This window comes from Salvelinus fontinalis, chromosome 40 (genome assembly GCF_029448725.1).
Source record: "Salvelinus fontinalis isolate EN_2023a chromosome 40, ASM2944872v1, whole genome shotgun sequence".
Taxonomy (NCBI): domain Eukaryota; kingdom Metazoa; phylum Chordata; class Actinopteri; order Salmoniformes; family Salmonidae; genus Salvelinus; species Salvelinus fontinalis.
In genome coordinates this window covers 4,772,820-4,794,468 of record NC_074704.1, presented here as the reverse complement: position 1 = coordinate 4,794,468, position 21,649 = coordinate 4,772,820, and the positions used below count along the sequence as shown (strand labels likewise).

The window sequence follows — 21,649 nt, the reverse complement described above, 5'->3', positions numbered from 1 at the left end:
CATATTTACGTTGTTGTTGTTATTGGTCAGCTAGCTGGCTGGTTAAGTTAGCATTAGCCTAGTTATCTAACATCCCCGAACATGAGCTCACTAAGCTATTCTCCTGCTATAGAAGAGGAGGTCTGCTGGACGGAGGAAGAAGTTCTCGTGAAAGAGGAGGAGGAAGAGGAGGCTGTTACAATACAAAAACAAGTAGAGGATGAGGCTGTTACCGTGAAAGAAGAAGAGAAAGACGTTTCAGTTAAAGAAGAGGAAGACGCATTCAGAGTGAAAGAGGAGGAGGATGTTACAGTAAAAGAAGAGGAAGAGGAAGATGCGTTTAGAGTGAAAGAGGAGGCTGTTACAGTAAAAGAAGAGGAGGATGCATTTTTCGGAGTGAAAGAGGAGGAGGGGGAGATGACTGTCACATCGAAAAAGGAGGAAGAAGAGGAGGAAACAGGATATCTGGGCCCGGTTTCCCAAATGCAAGTTAAGGCATCCAATGGTTCTAATTATGAAGTTAGCCGTAAGATGGTTTTGAGAAACCTGGCCCTAATTAACACTAGTAAGTACTGTCTTAAAAACAGAGTCACAAACTCTGCAGTTGCTAAATCCCTAATTAACACTAGTAAGTACTGTCTTAAAAACAGAGGTTGATAGGCTGTTGTTCAAATCAAAGTTTATTTGTCACGTGCGCCGAATACAACAGTGAAATGCTGACATACAGGCTCTAACCAACAGTGCAATTCTTTAAGTTAAAAAAAGGTATTAGGTGAACAATAGATAAGAAATAAAAACAACAGTAAAGAAGACAGTGAAAAATAACAGTAGAGAGGCTCTATACAGTAGAGAGGATATATACAGTAGAGAGGCTATATACAGTAGCGAGGCTACATACAGTAGAGAGGCTACATACAGTAGAGAGGCTCTATACAGTAGAGAGGCTCTATACAGTAGAGAGGCTATATATAGTAGAGAGGCTATATATAGTAGAGGCTATATACAGTAGAGAGGCTATATACAGTAGAGAGGCTATATACAGTAGAGGCTACATACAGTAGAGGCTATATACGGTAGAGAGGCTATATACGGTAGCGAGGCTATATACGGTAGCGAGGCTATATACGGTAGCGAGGCTATATACGGTAGCGAGGCTATATACGGTAGAGAGGCTCTATACGGTAGAGAGGCTCTATACGGTAGAGAGGCTCTATACGGTAGAGAGGCTATATACGGTAGAGAGGCTATATACGGTAGAGAGGCTATATACGGTAGAGAGGCTATATAACAGTAGACAGGCTATATAACAGTAGACAGGCTATATACGGTAGAGAGGCTATATACGGTAGAGAGGCTATATACAGTAGAGAGGCTATATACAGTAGAGAGGCTATATACAGTAGAGAAGCTATATACAGTAGCGAGGCTATATACAGTAGCAAGGCTACATACAGTAGAGAAGCTATATACGGTAGCGAGGCTATATACGGTAGAGAGGCTATATACAGTAGAGAGGCTATATACAGTAGCGAGGCTATATACAGTAGCGAGGCACACAATGCAAATAGTCTGGGTAGCCATTTGATTACCTGTTCAGGAGTCTTATGGCTTGGGGGTAAAAACTGTTGAGAAGCCTAGACTTGGCGCTCTGGTACCGCTCGCCATGCAGTCGTAGAGAGAACAGTCTATGACTGGGGTGGCTGGGGTCTTCGACAATTTCTAGGGCCTTCCTCTGATACCGCCTGGTGTAGAGGTCCTGGATGGCAGGCAGCTTAGTCCCAGTGATGTACTGGGCCGTACGCACTACACTCTGTAGTGCCTTGAGGTCGGAGGCCGAGCAGTTGCCGTACCAGGCAGTGATGCAACCAGTCAGGATGCTCTCGATGTTGCAGCTGTAGAACCTTTTGAGGATCTGAGGACCCATGCCAAATCTTTTTAGTTTCCTGGGGGGGAATAGGCTTTGTCGTGCCCTCTTTGTCTTGGTGTGCTTGGACCATTCTAGTTTGTTGGTGATGTGGACACCAAGGAACTTGAAGCTCTCAACTTGTTCCACTACAGCCCCGTCGATGAGAATGGGGGCATGCTTGGTCCTCCTTTTCCTGTAGTCTACAATCATCTCTTTAGTCTTGGGGGATAAGTTGTTACTCTGGCACCACCCGGCCAGGTCTCTGACCTCCTCCCTATAGACTGTCTCGTTGTTGTCTGTGATCAGGCCTACCACTGTTGTGTCGTCTGCAAACTAAATGATGGTGTTGGAGTCGTGCCTGGCCACGCAGTCATGGGTGAGCAGGGAGTACAGGAGGGGACACAGCACGCACCCCTGAGGGGTGTTGAGGATCAGCGTGGCAGATGTGTTGCTACCTACCCTCTTTCCCTCTAGTCCCCCCTGATCTTACCAGACTCTGCTGTTCTGATCTAGTGTTTTCCCCTCTAGTCCCCCCTGATCTTACCAGACTCTGCTGTTCTGATCTAGTTTCCCCTCTAGTCCCCCCTGATCTTACCAGACTCTGCTGTTCTGATCTAGTGTTTCCCCTCTAGTCCCCCCTGATCTTACCAGACTCTGCTGTTCTGATCTAGTTTCCCCTCTAGTCCCCCCTGATCTTACCAGACTCTGCTGTTCTGATCTAGTTTCCCCTCTAGTCCCCCCTGATCTTACCAGACTCTGCTGTTCTGATCTAGTTTCCCCTCTAGTCCCCCCTGATCTTACCAGACTCTGCTGTTCTGATCTAGTTTTCCCTCTAGTCCCCCCTGATCTTACCAGACTCTGCTGTTCTGATCTAGTTTTCCCCTCTAGTCCCCCCTGATCTTACCAGACTCTGCTGTTCTGATCTAGTTTCCCCTCTAGTCCCCCCTGATCTTACCAGACTCTGCTGTTCTGATCTAGTGTGTTCCCTCTAGTCCCCCCTGATCTTACCAGACTCTGCTGTTCTGATCTAGTTTCCCCTCTAGTCCCCCCTGATCTTACCAGACTCTGCTGTTCTGATCTAGTTTTCCCTCTAGTCCCCCCTGATCTTACCAGACTCTGCTGTTCTGATCTAGTTTTCCCCTCTAGTCCCCCCCTGATCTTACCAGACTCTGCTGTTCTGATCTAGTGTTCCCCCTCTAGTCCCCCCTGATCTTACCAGACTCTGCTGTTCTGATCTAGTTTTCCCCTCTAGTCCCCCCTGATCTTACCAGACTCTGCTGTTCTGATCTAGTTTCCCCTCTAGTCCCCCTGATCTTACCAGACTCTGCTGTTCTGATCTAGTGTTTCCCCTCTAGTCCCCCCTGATCTTACCAGACTCTGCTGTTCTGATCTAGTTTCCCCTCTAGTCCCCCTGATCTTACCAGACTCTGCTGTTCTGATCTAGTGTTTCCCCTCTAGTCCCCCTGATCTTACCAGACTCTGCTGTTCTGATCTAGTGTTTCCCCTCTAGTCCCCCCTGATCTTACCAGACTCTGTTGTTCTGATCTAGTGTTTTCCCTCTAGTCCCCCCTGATCTTACCAGACTCTGCTGTTCTGATCTAGTTTCCCCTCTAGTCCCCCCTGATCTTACCAGACTCTGCTGTTCTGATCTAGTGTTTCCCCTCTAGTCCCCCCTGATCTCACCAGACTCTGCTGTTCTGATCTAGTTTTCCCTCTAGTCCCCCCTGATCTTACCAGACTCTGCTGTTCTGATCTAGTGTTTCCCCTCTAGTCCCCCCTGATCTTACCAGACTCTGCTGTTCTGATCTAGTGTTTCCCCTCTAGTCCCCCCTGATCTTACCAGACTCTGCTGTTCTGATCTAGTGTTTCCCCTCTAGTCCCCCCTGATCTCACCAGACTCTGCTGTTCTGATCTAGTTTTCCCTCTAGTCCCCCCTGATCTTACCAGACTCTGCTGTTCTGATCTAGTGTTTCCCCTCTAGTCCCCCCTGATCTTACCAGACTCTGCTGTTCTGATCTAGTGTTTCCCCTCTAGTCCCCCCTGATCTTACCAGACTCTGCTGTTCTGATCTAGTGTTTCCCCTCTAGTCCCCCCTGATCTTACCAGACTCTGCTGTTCTGATCTAGTTTTCCCTCTAGTCCCCCCTGATCTTACCAGACTCTGCTGTTCTGATCTAGTTTCCCTCTAGTCCCCCCTGATCTTACCAGACTCTGCTGTTCTGATCTAGTTTCCCCTCTAGTCCCCCCTGATCTTACCAGACTCTGCTGTTCTGATCTAGTTTCCCCTCTAGTCCCCCCTGATCTTACCAGACTCTGCTGTTCTGATCTAGTGTGTTCCCTCTAGTCCCCCCTGATCTTACCAGACTCTGCTGTTCTGATCTAGTTTCCCCTCTAGTCCCCCCTGATCTTACCAGACTCTGCTGTTCTGATCTAGTTTTCCCTCTAGTCCCCCCTGATCTTACCAGACTCTGCTGTTCTGATCTAGTTTTCCCCTCTAGTCCCCCCCTGATCTTACCAGACTCTGCTGTTCTGATCTAGTGTTCCCCCTCTAGTCCCCCCTGATCTTACCAGACTCTGCTGTTCTGATCTAGTTTTCCCCTCTAGTCCCCCCTGATCTTACCAGACTCTGCTGTTCTGATCTAGTTTCCCCTCTAGTCCCCCCTGATCTTACCAGACTCTGCTGTTCTGATCTAGTGTTTCCCCTCTAGTCCCCCCTGATCTTACCAGACTCTGCTGTTCTGATCTAGTTTCCCCTCTAGTCCCCCTGATCTTACCAGACTCTGCTGTTCTGATCTAGTGTTTCCCCTCTAGTCCCCCCTGATCTTACCAGACTCTGCTGTTCTGATCTAGTGTTTCCCCTCTAGTCCCCCCTGATCTTACCAGACTCTGTTGTTCTGATCTAGTGTTTTCCCTCTAGTCCCCCCTGATCTTACCAGACTCTGCTGTTCTGATCTAGTTTCCCCTCTAGTCCCCCCTGATCTTACCAGACTCTGCTGTTCTGATCTAGTGTTTCCCCTCTAGTCCCCCCTGATCTCACCAGACTCTGCTGTTCTGATCTAGTTTTCCCTCTAGTCCCCCCTGATCTTACCAGACTCTGCTGTTCTGATCTAGTGTTTCCCATCTAGTCCCCCCTGATCTTACCAGACTCTGCTGTTCTGATCTAGTGTTTCCCCTCTAGTCCCCCCTGATCTTACCAGACTCTGCTGTTCTGATCTAGTGTTTCCCCTCTAGTCCCCCCTGATCTCACCAGACTCTGCTGTTCTGATCTAGTTTTCCCTCTAGTCCCCCCTGATCTTACCAGACTCTGCTGTTCTGATCTAGTGTTTCCCCTCTAGTCCCCCCTGATCTTACCAGACTCTGCTGTTCTGATCTAGTGTTTCCCCTCTAGTCCCCCCTGATCTTACCAGACTCTGCTGTTCTGATCTAGTGTTTCCCCTCTAGTCCCCCCTGATCTTACCAGACTCTGCTGTTCTGATCTAGTTTTCCCTCTAGTCCCCCCTGATCTTACCAGACTCTGCTGTTCTGATCTAGTGTTTCCCCTCTAGTCCCCCCTGATCTTACCAGACTCTGCTGTTCTGATCTAGTTTCCCCTCTAGTCCCCCCTGATCTTACCAGACTCTGCTGTTCTGATCTAGTTTCCCCTCTAGTCCCCCCTGATCTTACCAGACTCTGCTGTTCTGATCTAGTTTTCCCTCTAGTCCCCCCCTGATCTTACCAGACTCTGCTGTTCTGATCTAGTGTTTCCCCTCTAGTCCCCCCTGATCTTACCAGACTCTGCTGTTCTGATCTAGTTTCCCCTCTAGTCCCCCCTGATCTTACCAGACTCTGCTGTTCTGATCTAGTTTTCCCCTCTAGTCCCCCCCTGATCTTACCAGACTCTGCTGTTCTGATCTAGTGTTTCCCCTCTAGTCCCCCCTGATCTTACCAGACTCTGCTGTTCTGATCTAGTTTCCCTCTAGTCCCCCCTGATCTTACCAGACTCTGCTGTTCTGATCTAGTTTCCCTCTAGTCCCCCCTGATCTTACCAGACTCTGCTGTTCTGATCTAGTTTCCCCTCTAGTCCCCCCTGATCTTACCAGACTCTGCTGTTCTGATCTAGTTTTCCCTCTAGTCCCCCCCTGATCTTACCAGACTCTGCTGTTCTGATCTAGTGTTTCCCCTCTAGTCCCCCCTGATCTTACCAGACTCTGCTGTTCTGATCTAGTTTCCCCTCTAGTCCCCCCTGATCTTACCAGACTCTGCTGTTCTGATCTAGTTTTCCCTCTAGTCCCCCCCTGATCTTACCAGACTCTGCTGTTCTGATCTAGTGTTTCCCCTCTAGTCCCCCCTGATCTTACCAGACTCTGCTGTTCTGATCTAGTGTTTCCCCTCTAGTCCCCCCTGATCTTACCAGACTCTGCTGTTCTGATCTAGTGTTTCCCCTCTAGTCCCCCCTGATCTTACCAGACTCTGCTGTTCTGATCTAGTTTTCCCCTCTAGTCCCCCCTGATCTTACCAGACTCTGCTGTTCTGATCTAGTGTTTCCCCTCTAGTCCCCCCTGATCTTACCAGACTCTGCTGTTCTGATCTAGTGTTTCCCCTCTAGTCCCCCCTGATCTTACCAGACTCTGCTGTTCTGATCTAGTTTCCCCTCTAGTCCCCCCTGATCTTACCAGACTCTGCTGTTCTGATCTAGTTTCCCCTCTAGTCCCCCCTGATCTTACCAGACTCTGCTGTTCTGATCTAGTGTTTCCCCTCTAGTCCCCCCTGATCTTACCAGACTCTGCTGTTCTGATCTAGTTTCCCCTCTAGTCCCCCCTGATCTTACCAGACTCTGCTGTTCTGATCTAGTTTTCCCCTCTAGTCCCCCCTGATCTTACCAGACTCTGCTGTTCTGATCTAGTTTTCCCCTCTAGTCCCCCCCTGATCTTACCAGACTCTGCTGTTCTGATCTAGTGTTTCCCCTCTAGTCCCCCCTGATCTTACCAGACTCTGCTGTTCTGATCTAGTTTTCCCCTCTAGTCCCCCCTGATCTTACCAGACTCTGCTGTTCTGATCTAGTTTCCCCTCTAGTCCCCCCTGATCTTACCAGACTCTGCTGTTCTGATCTAGTGTTTCCCCTCTAGTCCCCCCTGATCTTACCAGACTCTGCTGTTCTGATCTAGTTTCCCCTCTAGTCCCCCCTGATCTTACCAGACTCTGCTGTTCTGATCTAGTGTTTCCCCTCTAGTCCCCCCTGATCTTACCAGACTCTGCTGTTCTGATCTAGTGTTTCCCCTCTAGTCCCCCCTGATCTTACCAGACTCTGCTGTTCTGATCTAGTGTTTCCCCTCTAGTCCCCCCTGATCTTACCAGACTCTGCTGTTCTGATCTAGTTTCCCCTCTAGTCCCCCCTGATCTTACCAGACTCTGCTGTTCTGATCTAGTGTTTCCCCTCTAGTCCCCCCTGATCTTACCAGACTCTGCTGTTCTGATCTAGTTTTCCCTCTAGTCCCCCCTGATCTTACCAGACTCTGCTGTTCTGATCTAGTGTTTCCCCTCTAGTCCCCCCTGATCTTACCAGACTCTGCTGTTCTGATCTAGTGTTTCCCCTCTAGTCCCCCCTGATCTTACCAGACTCTGCTGTTCTGATCTAGTGTTTCCCCTCTAGTCCCCCCTGATCTTACCAGACTCTGCTGTTCTGATCTAGTTTTCCCTCTAGTCCCCCCTGATCTTACCAGACTCTGCTGTTCTGATCTAGTGTTTCCCCTCTAGTCCCCCCTGATCTTACCAGACTCTGCTGTTCTGATCTAGTGTTTCCCCTCTAGTCCCCCCTGATCTTACCAGACTCTGCTGTTCTGATCTAGTGTTTCCCCTCTAGTCCCCCCTGATCTTACCAGACTCTGCTGTTCTGATCTAGTTTTCCCTCTAGTCCCCCCTGATCTTACCAGACTCTGCTGTTCTGATCTAGTGTTTCCCCTCTAGTCCCCCCTGATCTTACCAGACTCTGCTGTTCTGATCTAGTTTCCCCTCTAGTCCCCCCTGATCTTACCAGACTCTGCTGTTCTGATCTAGTTTCCCCTCTAGTCCCCCCTGATCTTACCAGACTCTGCTGTTCTGATCTAGTTTTCCCTCTAGTCCCCCCCTGATCTTACCAGACTCTGCTGTTCTGATCTAGTGTTTCCCCTCTAGTCCCCCCTGATCTTACCAGACTCTGCTGTTCTGATCTAGTTTCCCCTCTAGTCCCCCCTGATCTTACCAGACTCTGCTGTTCTGATCTAGTTTTCCCTCTAGTCCCCCCCTGATCTTACCAGACTCTGCTGTTCTGATCTAGTGTTTCCCCTCTAGTCCCCCCTGATCTTACCAGACTCTGCTGTTCTGATCTAGTTTCCCCTCTAGTCCCCCCTGATCTTACCAGACTCTGCTGTTCTGATCTAGTTTCCCCTCTAGTCCCCCCTGATCTTACCAGACTCTGCTGTTCTGATCTAGTTTCCCCTCTAGTCCCCCCCTGATCTTACCAGACTCTGCTGTTCTGATCTAGTGTTTCCCCTCTAGTCCCCCCTGATCTTACCAGACTCTGCTGTTCTGATCTAGTGTTTCCCCTCTAGTCCCCCCTGATCTTACCAGACTCTGCTGTTCTGATCTAGTGTTTCCCCTCTAGTCCCCCCTGATCTTACCAGACTCTGCTGTTCTGATCTAGTTTCCCCTCTAGTCCCCCCTGATCTTACCAGACTCTGCTGTTCTGATCTAGTGTTTCCCCTCTAGTCCCCCCTGATCTTACCAGACTCTGCTGTTCTGATCTAGTGTTTCCCCTCTAGTCCCCCCTGATCTTACCAGACTCTGCTGTTCTGATCTAGTTTTCCCTCTAGTCCCCCCTGATCTTACCAGACTCTGCTGTTCTGATCTAGTTTTCCCCTCTAGTCCCCCCTGATCTTACCAGACTCTGCTGTTCTGATCTAGTTTCCCCTCTAGTCCCCCCTGATCTTACCAGACTCTGCTGTTCTGATCTAGTTTCCCCTCTAGTCCCCCCTGATCTTACCAGACTCTGCTGTTCTGATCTAGTGTTTCCCTCTAGTCCCCCCTGATCTTACCAGACTCTGCTGTTCTGATCTAGTGTTTCCCCTCTAGTCCCCCCTGATCTTACCAGACTCTGCTGTTCTGATCTAGTTTCCCTCTAGTCCCCCCTGATCTTACCAGACTCTGCTGTTCTGATCTAGTTTCCCCTCTAGTCCCCCCTGATCTTACCAGACTCTGCTGTTCTGATCTAGTTTTCCCTCTAGTCCCCCCCTGATCTTACCAGACTCTGCTGTTCTGATCTAGTGTTTCCCCTCTAGTCCCCCCTGATCTTACCAGACTCTGCTGTTCTGATCTAGTTTCCCCTCTAGTCCCCCCTGATCTTACCAGACTCTGCTGTTCTGATCTAGTTTTCCCCTCTAGTCCCCCCCTGATCTTACCAGACTCTGCTGTTCTGATCTAGTTTTCCCTCTAGTCCCCCCCTGATCTTACCAGACTCTGCTGTTCTGATCTAGTGTTTCCCCTCTAGTCCCCCCTGATCTTACCAGACTCTGCTGTTCTGATCTAGTGTTTCCCCTCTAGTCCCCCCTGATCTTACCAGACTCTGCTGTTCTGATCTAGTTTCCCCTCTAGTCCCCCCTGATCTTACCAGACTCTGCTGTTCTGATCTAGTTTTCCCTCTAGTCCCCCCCTGATCTTACCAGACTCTGCTGTTCTGATCTAGTGTTTCCCCTCTAGTCCCCCCTGATCTTACCAGACTCTGCTGTTCTGATCTAGTGTTTCCCCTCTAGTCCCCCCTGATCTTACCAGACTCTGCTGTTCTGATCTAGTTTCCCCTCTAGTCCCCCCTGATCTTACCAGACTCTGCTGTTCTGATCTAGTGTTTCCCCTCTAGTCCCCCCTGATCTTACCAGACTCTGCTGTTCTGATCTAGTGTTTCCCCTCTAGTCCCCCCTGATCTTACCAGACTCTGCTGTTCTGATCTAGTTTTCCCTCTAGTCCCCCCTGATCTTACCAGACTCTGCTGTTCTGATCTAGTTTTCCCTCTAGTCCCCCCTGATCTTACCAGACTCTGCTGTTCTGATCTAGTTTCCCCTCTAGTCCCCCCTGATCTTACCAGACTCTGCTGTTCTGATCTAGTTTCCCCTCTAGTCCCCCCTGATCTTACCAGACTCTGCTGTTCTGATCTAGTGTGTTCCCTCTAGTCCCCCCTGATCTTACCAGACTCTGCTGTTCTGATCTAGTGTTTCCCCTCTAGTCCCCCCTGATCTTACCAGACTCTGCTGTTCTGATCTAGTTTCCCTCTAGTCCCCCCTGATCTTACCAGACTCTGCTGTTCTGATCTAGTTTCCCCTCTAGTCCCCCCTGATCTTACCAGACTCTGCTGTTCTGATCTAGTTTTCCCTCTAGTCCCCCCCTGATCTTACCAGACTCTGCTGTTCTGATCTAGTGTTTCCCCTCTAGTCCCCCCTGATCTTACCAGACTCTGCTGTTCTGATCTAGTTTCCCCTCTAGTCCCCCCTGATCTTACCAGACTCTGCTGTTCTGATCTAGTTTTCCCTCTAGTCCCCCCCTGATCTTACCAGACTCTGCTGTTCTGATCTAGTGTTTCCCCTCTAGTCCCCCCTGATCTTACCAGACTCTGCTGTTCTGATCTAGTTTCCCTCTAGTCCCCCCTGATCTTACCAGACTCTGCTGTTCTGATCTAGTTTCCCTCTAGTCCCCCCTGATCTTACCAGACTCTGCTGTTCTGATCTAGTTTCCCCTCTAGTCCCCCCTGATCTTACCAGACTCTGCTGTTCTGATCTAGTTTTCCCTCTAGTCCCCCCCTGATCTTACCAGACTCTGCTGTTCTGATCTAGTTTTCCCTCTAGTCCCCCCCTGATCTTACCAGACTCTGCTGTTCTGATCTAGTGTTTCCCCTCTAGTCCCCCCTGATCTTACCAGACTCTGCTGTTCTGATCTAGTTTCCCCTCTAGTCCCCCCTGATCTTGCCAGACTCTGCTGTTCTGATCTAGTTTTCCCTCTAGTCCCCCCCTGATCTTACCAGACTCTGCTGTTCTGATCTAGTTTTCCCTCTAGTCCCCCCCTGATCTTACCAGACTCTGCTGTTCTGATCTAGTGTTTCCCCTCTAGTCCCCCCTGATCTTACCAGACTCTGCTGTTCTGATCTAGTGTTTTCCCTCTAGTCCCCCCTGATCTTACCAGACTCTGCTGTTCTGATCTAGTTTCCCCTCTAGTCCCCCCTGATCTTACCAGACTCTGCTGTTCTGATCTAGTTTTCCCTCTAGTCCCCCCCTGATCTTACCAGACTCTGCTGTTCTGATCTAGTGTTTCCCCTCTAGTCCCCCCTGATCTTACCAGACTCTGCTGTTCTGATCTAGTGTTTCCCCTCTAGTCCCCCCTGATCTTACCAGACTCTGCTGTTCTGATCTAGTTTCCCCTCTAGTCCCCCCTGATCTTACCAGACTCTGCTGTTCTGATCTAGTGTTTCCCCTCTAGTCCCCCCTGATCTTACCAGACTCTGCTGTTCTGATCTAGTGTTTCCCCTCTAGTCCCCCCTGATCTTACCAGACTCTGCTGTTCTGATCTAGTTTTCCCTCTAGTCCCCCCTGATCTTACCAGACTCTGCTGTTCTGATCTAGTTTTCCCTCTAGTCCCCCCTGATCTTACCAGACTCTGCTGTTCTGATCTAGTTTCCCCTCTAGTCCCCCCTGATCTTACCAGACTCTGCTGTTCTGATCTAGTTTCCCCTCTAGTCCCCCCTGATCTTACCAGACTCTGCTGTTCTGATCTAGTGTGTTCCCTCTAGTCCCCCCTGATCTTACCAGACTCTGCTGTTCTGATCTAGTGTTTCCCCTCTAGTCCCCCCTGATCTTACCAGACTCTGCTGTTCTGATCTAGTTTCCCTCTAGTCCCCCCTGATCTTACCAGACTCTGCTGTTCTGATCTAGTTTCCCCTCTAGTCCCCCCTGATCTTACCAGACTCTGCTGTTCTGATCTAGTTTTCCCTCTAGTCCCCCCCTGATCTTACCAGACTCTGCTGTTCTGATCTAGTGTTTCCCCTCTAGTCCCCCCTGATCTTACCAGACTCTGCTGTTCTGATCTAGTTTCCCCTCTAGTCCCCCCTGATCTTACCAGACTCTGCTGTTCTGATCTAGTTTTCCCTCTAGTCCCCCCCTGATCTTACCAGACTCTGCTGTTCTGATCTAGTGTTTCCCCTCTAGTCCCCCCTGATCTTACCAGACTCTGCTGTTCTGATCTAGTTTCCCTCTAGTCCCCCCTGATCTTACCAGACTCTGCTGTTCTGATCTAGTTTCCCTCTAGTCCCCCCTGATCTTACCAGACTCTGCTGTTCTGATCTAGTTTCCCCTCTAGTCCCCCCTGATCTTACCAGACTCTGCTGTTCTGATCTAGTTTTCCCTCTAGTCCCCCCCTGATCTTACCAGACTCTGCTGTTCTGATCTAGTTTTCCCTCTAGTCCCCCCCTGATCTTACCAGACTCTGCTGTTCTGATCTAGTGTTTCCCCTCTAGTCCCCCCTGATCTTACCAGACTCTGCTGTTCTGATCTAGTTTCCCTCTAGTCCCCCCTGATCTTACCAGACTCTGCTGTTCTGATCTAGTTTCCCCTCTAGTCCCCCCTGATCTTACCAGACTCTGCTGTTCTGATCTAGTTTTCCCTCTAGTCCCCCCCTGATCTTACCAGACTCTGCTGTTCTGATCTAGTGTTTCCCCTCTAGTCCCCCCTGATCTTACCAGACTCTGCTGTTCTGATCTAGTGTTTCCCTCTAGTCCCCCCTGATCTTACCAGACTCTGCTGTTCTGATCTAGTGTTTCCCCTCTAGTCCCCCCTGATCTTACCAGACTCTGCTGTTCTGATCTAGTTTCCCCTCTAGTCCCCCCTGATCTTACCAGACTCTGCTGTTCTGATCTAGTGTTTCCCCTCTAGTCCCCCCTGATCTTACCAGACTCTGCTGTTCTGATCTAGTTTTCCCTCTAGTCCCCCATGATCTTACCAGACTCTGCTGTTCTGATCTAGTTTTCCCTCTAGTCCCCCCTGATCTTACCAGACTCTGCTGTTCTGATCTAGTTTCCCCTCTAGTCCCCCCTGATCTTACCAGACTCTGCTGTTCTGATCTAGTTTCCCCTCTAGTCCCCCCTGATCTTACCAGACTCTGCTGTTCTGATCTAGTGTGTTCCCTCTAGTCCCCCCTGATCTTACCAGACTCTGCTGTTCTGATCTAGTGTTTCCCCTCTAGTCCCCCCTGATCTTACCAGACTCTGCTGTTCTGATCTAGTTTTCCCTCTAGTCCCCCCTGATCTTACCAGACTCTGCTGTTCTGATCTAGTTTTCCCTCTAGTCCCCCCTGATCTTACCAGACTCTGCTGTTCTGATCTAGTTTCCCCTCTAGTCCCCCCTGATCTTACCAGACTCTGCTGTTCTGATCTAGTGTTTCCCCTCTAGTCTCCCCTGATCTTACCAGACTCTGTTCTGTCATGTCGATATATAGAAAAACCAGCTAGATGTATATTGTCCTTGTTCAGCCATGACTCTGAGACGCAGCTATAGTATATTACAGTTCTTAATGTTTATTTTTATTTAACCTTTATTTAACTAGTCAGTTAAGAATGTTTTGTACACTCAGTGTATATAGTCTTCTGTCCCTGTAAGTTCACATGTGGAACTGCATGAAATGTGTTTTAGTTTCCCATCATTTAGAAATGTGATCCCAATGTCCCACATTGTCCTCCTTATTAATATAAAGACTCATATACTGTATAGTATTAGTTTAAAACTAAAATGGACCAATCCTGGATCGCCCCCTGTATTATCAGCCACTGAAATAGGAGAGACTTTGTCCCCTCTCTGTTTGTCTACTCCACCCCCATGTAGCCCATAGCAACCTGATGACTCAGAGTCATGTCATAAACAAGTACAACGGTCACCGTGGGGGAAAATAACTGATGTTCACCATCTGGGACCATTCAACAGCCTAGATTTACCAGGTTATTACTTCTAAATAAACTGTTCACCATCTGGGACCATTCAACAGTCTAGATTTACCAGGTTATTACTTCTAAATAAACTGTTCACCATCTGGGACCATTCAACAGTCTAGATTTACCAGGTTATTACTTCTAAATAAACTGTTCACCATCTGGGACCATTCAACAGTCTAGATTTACCAGGTTATTACTTCTAAACAAACTGTTCACCATCTGGGACCATTCAACAGTCTAGATTTACCAGGTTATTACTTCTAAATAAACTGTTCACCATCTGGGACCATTCAACAGTCTAGATTTACCAGGTTATTACTTCTAAAGAAAAATACTTTTTAGGGTTCTCATAGGCTTACAATTGTTGTTTTGATTGTTGCTTGAACAGTCGCTAAGATATTTGGTTCTGATAGTTGCGAAATACCTATTTTGGATGCAGCAGTTGTTAGCTTGAATGCTAACGCTCATTGACAAGCTGGTAGCAAAGCTAGCCACAGAGCAATTTACTTGTTGAAGTAGTAGTGTTTTTTTAAGTATAAAGCAGTTGAATTGCGAGGATGACAAAAACACTATATTAAGCAGGACATTCAAACAAGCCTTACAATTATAATCCACTAGTAGTGTGAAATGCACTCATAAGCAACCTGGAAATGGAGGCTATTTTTGCTGTCAGCCTATGAGAACTCCCCTGAGTTTTCCCCCACGGTGGTGAATTAGTGAATAGACACCAGAACTTAATGTGTGTTTCCTTGAGGATGATCTTGCGTTGCAATATTCAGAATACCTTGTAAAAACTCAAATCTAAACTCACCATTTTTGCTCCATGCAGTTACTACTACATCGATAACTAGCTGTTTCCTCATTAGCAGGGAGCAGTTTCTGCAACCTATATATTGAAAGGGCCCTATATTGGTTAAGTGGTCTGCAACTGTAATAACTTATATAGCCTACAATCATCCACTTTACTACTAAAGTTTAAAAAATAAGACTAAACATGTCTATTGTTGCTCACTTGACTGTCTTTAGACAATTGTCAACATCACAGGCATCACCTTTTACCTCAAATATACATTGGATTTCTGTTGTTGTGGGCCTTTAACCTTCTGTCTGACATTGTCATTCACACAGGAGAGAGACGTGACAATCGTGGATCCTCTGGGGAGCCTCAACAACCTCATGATGCAGACGAGGCAGAGAAAAGTCCCTCCACATCAGAACACCTCAAGAAACACCGGCAGAGACCCACAGGGAAGAGAACTCACTGCTGCTCTGACTGTGGGAAAAGATTCACCTCTTCAGCTGACCTCAAAAGACATCAGAGGATCCATACTGGAGAGAAACCTTATAGCTGTGATCAATGTGGGAAGAATTTTACTCATTCAAGTAATCTGAAAGCACACCAGAGAACACACTCAGGAAAGAAGCCTTATAGTTGTGATCAATGTGGGAAGAGTTTTATTACATCTAGCTGTCTAACTATACACCAGAGAATACACACAGGAGAGAAATCTTATAGCTGTGATCAATGTGGGAAGAGATTTGTTACATCTAGCAGCCTGACTATACACCAGAGAACACACACAGGAGAGAAATCTTATAGCTGTGATGAATGTGGGAACAGTTTTGTTACATCTAGCAGTCTGATACTGCACCAGAGAACACACACAGGAGAGAAACCTTATAGCTGTAATGAATGTGGGAAGAGTTTTACTCAATCTAGCAACCTGATAGCACACCTGAGAATACACACCGGAGAGAAACCCTATAGTTGTATTCAATGTGGGAAGAGTTTTGTTACGTCTAGCCATCTGACTCGACACTTGAGAATACACACAGGAGAGAAGCCTCATAGCTGTGATTAATGTGGGAATGGTTTTGTTACATCTAGACTGTACACCACAGAACACACACAGGAGAGAAACCTTTTCCCTGCTCTGATTGTGGAAAGAGTTATGTTTCGTCAGGATGTTTAAAATCACACCAGAGAACTCATAGCTGTGATCATTGTGGGAAGAGATACTCTAATAAAAGGTGTCTGATTAAACATCAGAAAATACATGAAGGAGTTGTTTCATGATATCAATGAAATAATGTCACAATGTAGAATGTTTTAACATTGTAGAAGGAGTATTTTAATGATGTCACAATGTAGAACCTTACATGTTTGTCCCTTGTTCTATTGATTTCAGTGTCATATGTATATTAGCCTCAGGGGAAAATCCAGGCTCTGAATTGAAAGAGTACAAAATAAATATTGTTAAACTTACCGCGTTGCCAAATTAATCAAAACGCAACACTTCAAAATGTAGCTAGCTGTTTTCTACAAATTGTCCTCTAACATTATTCACAGATTCCATGTGGTTTTTGAGCTGTTAGTTTTAACAGGAAGTGTAACGTCATCTCTCCCCTCTAGTGCAATTGATTTCAAGTGATATCGATATGAGTGATGACAAATAAGTGTTGTGTTTCTCTTCGTTCTGAGGACCCCTAAATTTAAATGCATCACTCCAAAATGTAGCTGACTGTCTTCTGCACGTTGTCCTCTAACCAGTGAGGTGAAATATATCTCCCATTTCCATGTGTTTTTAGTTGTGCTAGTTTCAACAGCACGTACAACCTGATTTCCCCCCTAATCGATATCAGTGATTTATTGCTACTTGTCAAAACAACAGCGTTTTTGGTGTTTGTGCAAATTAAAATGTGCTTGTTTAAAAAAAAATACAAATATTATAATTACTATTGTGTTTGTGTCGATAGTACATTTTATGTTTAGGTTTTCAATATATCAAACTGTTTCCGCATATTGGTTTGTACTCGTTAAAAGTGTGTTTTGACATTGATCCCACCAAGCAAAATGTTGTTGAAAAGATGTTTAAAAGAAGACTGCACCAGGTCCAATCTACGTTTGGTTTTGGTTGAAAGTTGAAAAGACGTATTTTTCAACGACTTGAAAACAACTTAGTTTCAACGTACTTGCAGCATGGAGGTAGTATAAAAAATTGGTTTATAATCAGTTTTATTAACAATCTGACATCACTCCAGCATTTCTTTACAACATTCAAGTGCTAATTGTCGTTATTCCACTACTGAAGAAGCATGACTCAAATCACCTCATATATTCAAACATTCAGCCCGACAAAATATACATGTTTTATGATTCCATCCCTCACCATTCAGTTAATTATTGCCAATACATATTAACAAAGGGGTTTACATTTGGTTTTGATATTTTATTATTTACATTTCATGTAACATTTAGTAATCAAAATCATTTATGCGACTAACTTAATTTTATTGTTTATAAAACAATGTAGTAAAACAAGCTTATATTTCTGGTTAGATATTACATCCTATTCTTACTATTTTAATCAATGTCATTTCCTTAGAATGCTCATTAGTCTTTCAGTTTTTATTGTATGTTTTTTATCCTTATAATTGTTGTGTAGTAAATATTAGTTTTAATTTTCATTGTTTTCCATTTGTTTTCTCCTGTGAAGCCATTGTGTTGCATCCATGTCTGAAATAAACAAAAGCAAAAACAATTGAGCTTGATTTGATTGGAACATATTGCAAAACCAAAATAACCCAATGACCAACCAATGAACAGATTCCTGCAAAACCAATGAACAAATATTTGCAAAAGCAACACATCTTGGTCCATCTTGGTACATCTTTGTATGAAAAACAGTATAAATTCAGTATATCTTCCACTGACATAATTGTGCATGGTATGTACATTTAATATCTATTTTCAACCAATCCAGTAAATATTTTGTTAAACTGAAACAAACAAATTGTTACCTACCCTTACCACCTGGGGGCGGCCCGTCAGGAAGTCCAGGATCCAGTTGCAGAGGGAGGTGTTTAGTCCCAGGATCCTTAGCTTAGTGATGAGCTTTGAGGGCACTATTTTGTTGAACGCTGAGCTGTAGTCAATTAATCGCATTCTCATGTAGGTGTTCCATTTGTCCAGGTGGGAAAGGGCATTGTGGAGTGCAGTAGAGATTGCGACATCTGTGGATCTGTTGGGGCGGTATGCAAATTGGAGTGGGTCTAGGGTTTCTGGGATAATGGTGAGCCATGACCAGCCTTTCAAAGATCTTCATGGCTACAGACGTGAGTGCTACGGGTCGGTAGTCGTTTCAGCAGGTTTACCTTGCTGTTCTTGGGCACAGGAACTACGGTGGTCTGTTTGAAACATGTTGGTATTACAGACTTGGTCAGGGACAGGTTGAAAATGTCAGTGAAGACACTTGCCAGTTGGTCAGTGTATGCTCGGAGTACACGTCCTGGTAAACCATCTGGCCTGGTGGCCTTGAGAATGTTGACCTGGTTAAAGGTCTTATATCAGCTACGGAGAACGTGATCACACAGTGAGCTCGCGTCTGTGCTTCCCTTTGTAGTCCGTAAGAGTTTGCAAGCCCTGCCATATCCGACGAGCGTCGGAGCCAGTGTAGTACAATTCAGTTTTAGTCCTGTATTTACGCTTTGCCCGTTTGGTTCGTCAGAGGGCATAGCGGGATTTCTTATAAGTGTCTGGGTTATAGTCCCGCTCCTTTAAAGTGGCAGCTCTACCCTTTAGCTCAGTGCGGATGTTGCCTGTAATCCATGGCTTCTGGTTGGGGTATGTACGTACGGTCACTGGGGACGACGTCATCGATGCACTTTAACGATACCTACAAGTCACTTTAACAATACCTACATGTACATACTACCTCAATAAGCCTGACTAACAGGTGTCTGTATTTTGCCTTGCTACTCTTTTTTTTAAATGTATTTTTACTGTTTTATTTCTTTACTTAATTTACTTACCTACCCACACACACACACACATACCTTCTTTTTTCCCCCGCACCATTGGTTAGAGCCTGTAAGTAAGCATTTCACTGTAAGGTCTACTACACGTGTTGTATTCGGCACACGTGACAAATAAACTTTCATTTGATTCGATCAAGCCAGTGACTGATGTGGTGAACTCCTCAATGCCATCGGAAGAATCCCGGAACATATTCAAGTCTGTGCTAGCAAAACAGTCCTGTAGTTTAGCATCTGTGTCATCTGACCACTTATTTATTTAACGGGTCACTGGTACTTCCTGATTTAGTTTTTGTTTGTAAGCAGGAATCAGGAGGATAGAATAATGGTCAGATTTGCCAAATGGAGGAAGGAGAGCATTGTACGCGTCTCTGTTGTGGAGTAAATGTTGTACATTTAACACAACGGTAGAAATGGATTTAAGTTTCCCTGCACTAAAGTCCCCGGCCACTAGGAGTGCCGCCTCTGGATGAGCGTTTTCCTGTTTGCTTATGACCTCATACAGCTTATTGAGTGCGGTCTTAGTGCTGGCATCGGTTTGTGGTGGTAAATAGACAGCTATGAAAAAATATAGATGAAAACTCTCTTGGTAGATAGTGTGGTCTACAGCTTATCATGAGATACACTACCTCAGGCGAGCAAAACCTTGAGACTTCCTAAATATTAGATTTTGTGCACCAGCTGTTGTTTACAACTATACACACATGTATAGTTGTTGTTTACAACTATACACACACCCCCACCCTTGTCTTACCAGACATAGCTTCTCTGTCCTGCCGATGCGGAAAAGCCTGCCAGCTCTATATTATCCGTGTCGTCGTTCAGCCACGACTTGGTGAAACATAAGATACTCTGTTTTAATGTCCAGTTCGTAGCATAATCTTGATTATATACAGTGCCTTGCAAAAGTATTCATCCCCTTGGTGTTTTTCCTATTTTGTTGCATTACAATCTGTAATTTAAATGGATTTTTATTTGGATTTCATGTTGGTGAAATGAAAAAAATAACTTGTTTCCAAAAATGCAAAAAATGCAAAAGAATTAAAAACTGAAAAGTGGTGCGTGCATATGTATTAAGCCCATTTGCTATGAATTTGCTATGGCAGGTTTGTTGTGGTGCCATATTCTTTCCATTACTTAAAGAAAAAAATAAGCAAACATGGTTCGGTGTTTGCCAAAAGGCATGTGGGAGACTCCCCAAACATATGGAAAAAGGTACTCTGGTCAGATGAGACTAAAAGTGAGCTTTTTGGCCATCAAGGAAAACGCTATGTCTGGCACAGACCCAACACCTCTCGTCAGCCCGAGAACACCATCCCCACAGTGAAGCATGGTGGTGGCAGCATCATGCTGTGGGGATGTTTTTCATCGGCAGGGACTGGGAAACTAGTCAGAATTGAAGGAATGATGGATGATGCTAAATACAGGTAAATTCTTGAGAGAAACCTGTTTCAGTCTTCCAGAGATTTGAGACTGGGATGGAGGTTCACCTTCCAGCAGGACAATGACCCTAAGCATACTGCTAAAGCAACACTCGAGTGGTTTAGGGGGAAACATTTAAATGTCTTGGAATGGCGTAGTCAAAGCCCAGACCTCAATCCAATTGAGAATCTGTGGTATGACTTAAAGATTGCTGTACACCAGCGGAACCCATCCAAGGAGGAGCTGGAGTAGTTTTGCCTTGAAGAATGGGCAAAATTCCCAGTGGCTAGATGTGCCAAGCTTATAGAGACATATCCCAAGAGACTTGCTGCAAAAGGTGGCTCTACAAAGTATTGACTTAGGGGGGGTGAATAGTTATGCACGCTCAGGTTTTCAGTTTCTTTGTCTTATTTCTTGTTTGTTTCATAATAAAAAATATTTTCATCTTCAAAGTGGTAGGCATGTTGTGTAAATCAAATGATACAACCCCCCCCCCCCCCAAAAAAATATCAATTTTAATTTCAGGTTATAAGGCAACAAAATAGGAAAAATGCCACGGGGAGGAATACTTTCGCAAGCCACTGTACACCTCTCCCAAGCTAACTTGACCAAATTCAAAACAGCAAACCTTCTCTTTCACTATTTTATCTTTTTATACAAAAAAATATGATAGTTCGCTGTTCAATGTTGTCATTTCACTTTAGAGCTTTTTTTGCACTTTAGAAGTGAAATAGTAATTTAAATGATTGGCAATATTTGTTATAAACGACCCATCAACTTTAATGAATGCTGGAGATTAACTGGGTTTTCTGCCCATGAAAACATTTAAAACTTCTCTAGGATAGGGGGCAGCATTTTCACTTTTTAATAAATAGCGTGCCCAATTTCAACTTCCTTCTACTCATCCCCAGAATATAAGATATGCATATTATTAGTAGATTTGGATAGAAAACACTCGGAAGTTTCTAAAACTGTTTGAATCATGTCTGTAAGTATAACAGAACTTATGTAGCAGGCAAAACCCCGAGGACTAACCATTAATTATTTTAATTTTTTTAGGTCACTGTCTGTTTAATGAGTTTTCATTGGAATACTGGATTTCTAATCACCCTGTTTTCAGTTCCTACCGCTTCCACTGGATGTCACCAGTCTTTGGAAATAGGTTGAGGTTATTCCTTTGTGCAATGAAGAAGTAAAGGTACCTGGAAACAGTGTAACGTCATGTGTACTGTTTGAGAGTTGCGCAAGACTAGAAAAGTAGCGTTAGTTTGTTTATCTCCTGTATTGAAAACAGATAGACCCGTCTTCAATTTGATCGATTATTAACGTTTACAAATACCTTAAGTTGTATTACAAAAGTAGTTTGAAATGTTTTGGCAAAGTTTAGAGGTCATTTTTGAGATATTTTGTAGTGACGTTGAGCAAACGGGAAGCTGTTTTTTTCTGGATCAAACGCGCCAAATAAATGGACAATTTGGATATATATGGACGGAATTAATCGGACAAAAAGACCATTTGTGATGTTTATGGGACATATTGGAGTGCCAACAAAAG

The 21,649-nt window shown here is 45.5% G+C and overlaps 1 protein-coding gene across 1 annotated transcript; it reads left to right on the top strand.

Moving 5' to 3' along the window:
- The first annotated feature begins 68 nt into the window (after nucleotides 1–68).
- Nucleotides 69–17,400, top strand: LOC129839914 (oocyte zinc finger protein XlCOF6.1-like). Its single transcript, XM_055907632.1, has 2 exons — nucleotides 69–544; nucleotides 14,987–17,400. Exons 1-2 carry the CDS (start codon nucleotides 82–84, stop codon nucleotides 15,718–15,720), a joined length of 1,197 nt encoding a protein of 398 aa, XP_055763607.1. The 5' UTR covers nucleotides 69–81; the 3' UTR covers nucleotides 15,721–17,400.
- Nucleotides 17,401–21,649: the final 4,249 nt, after the last annotated feature.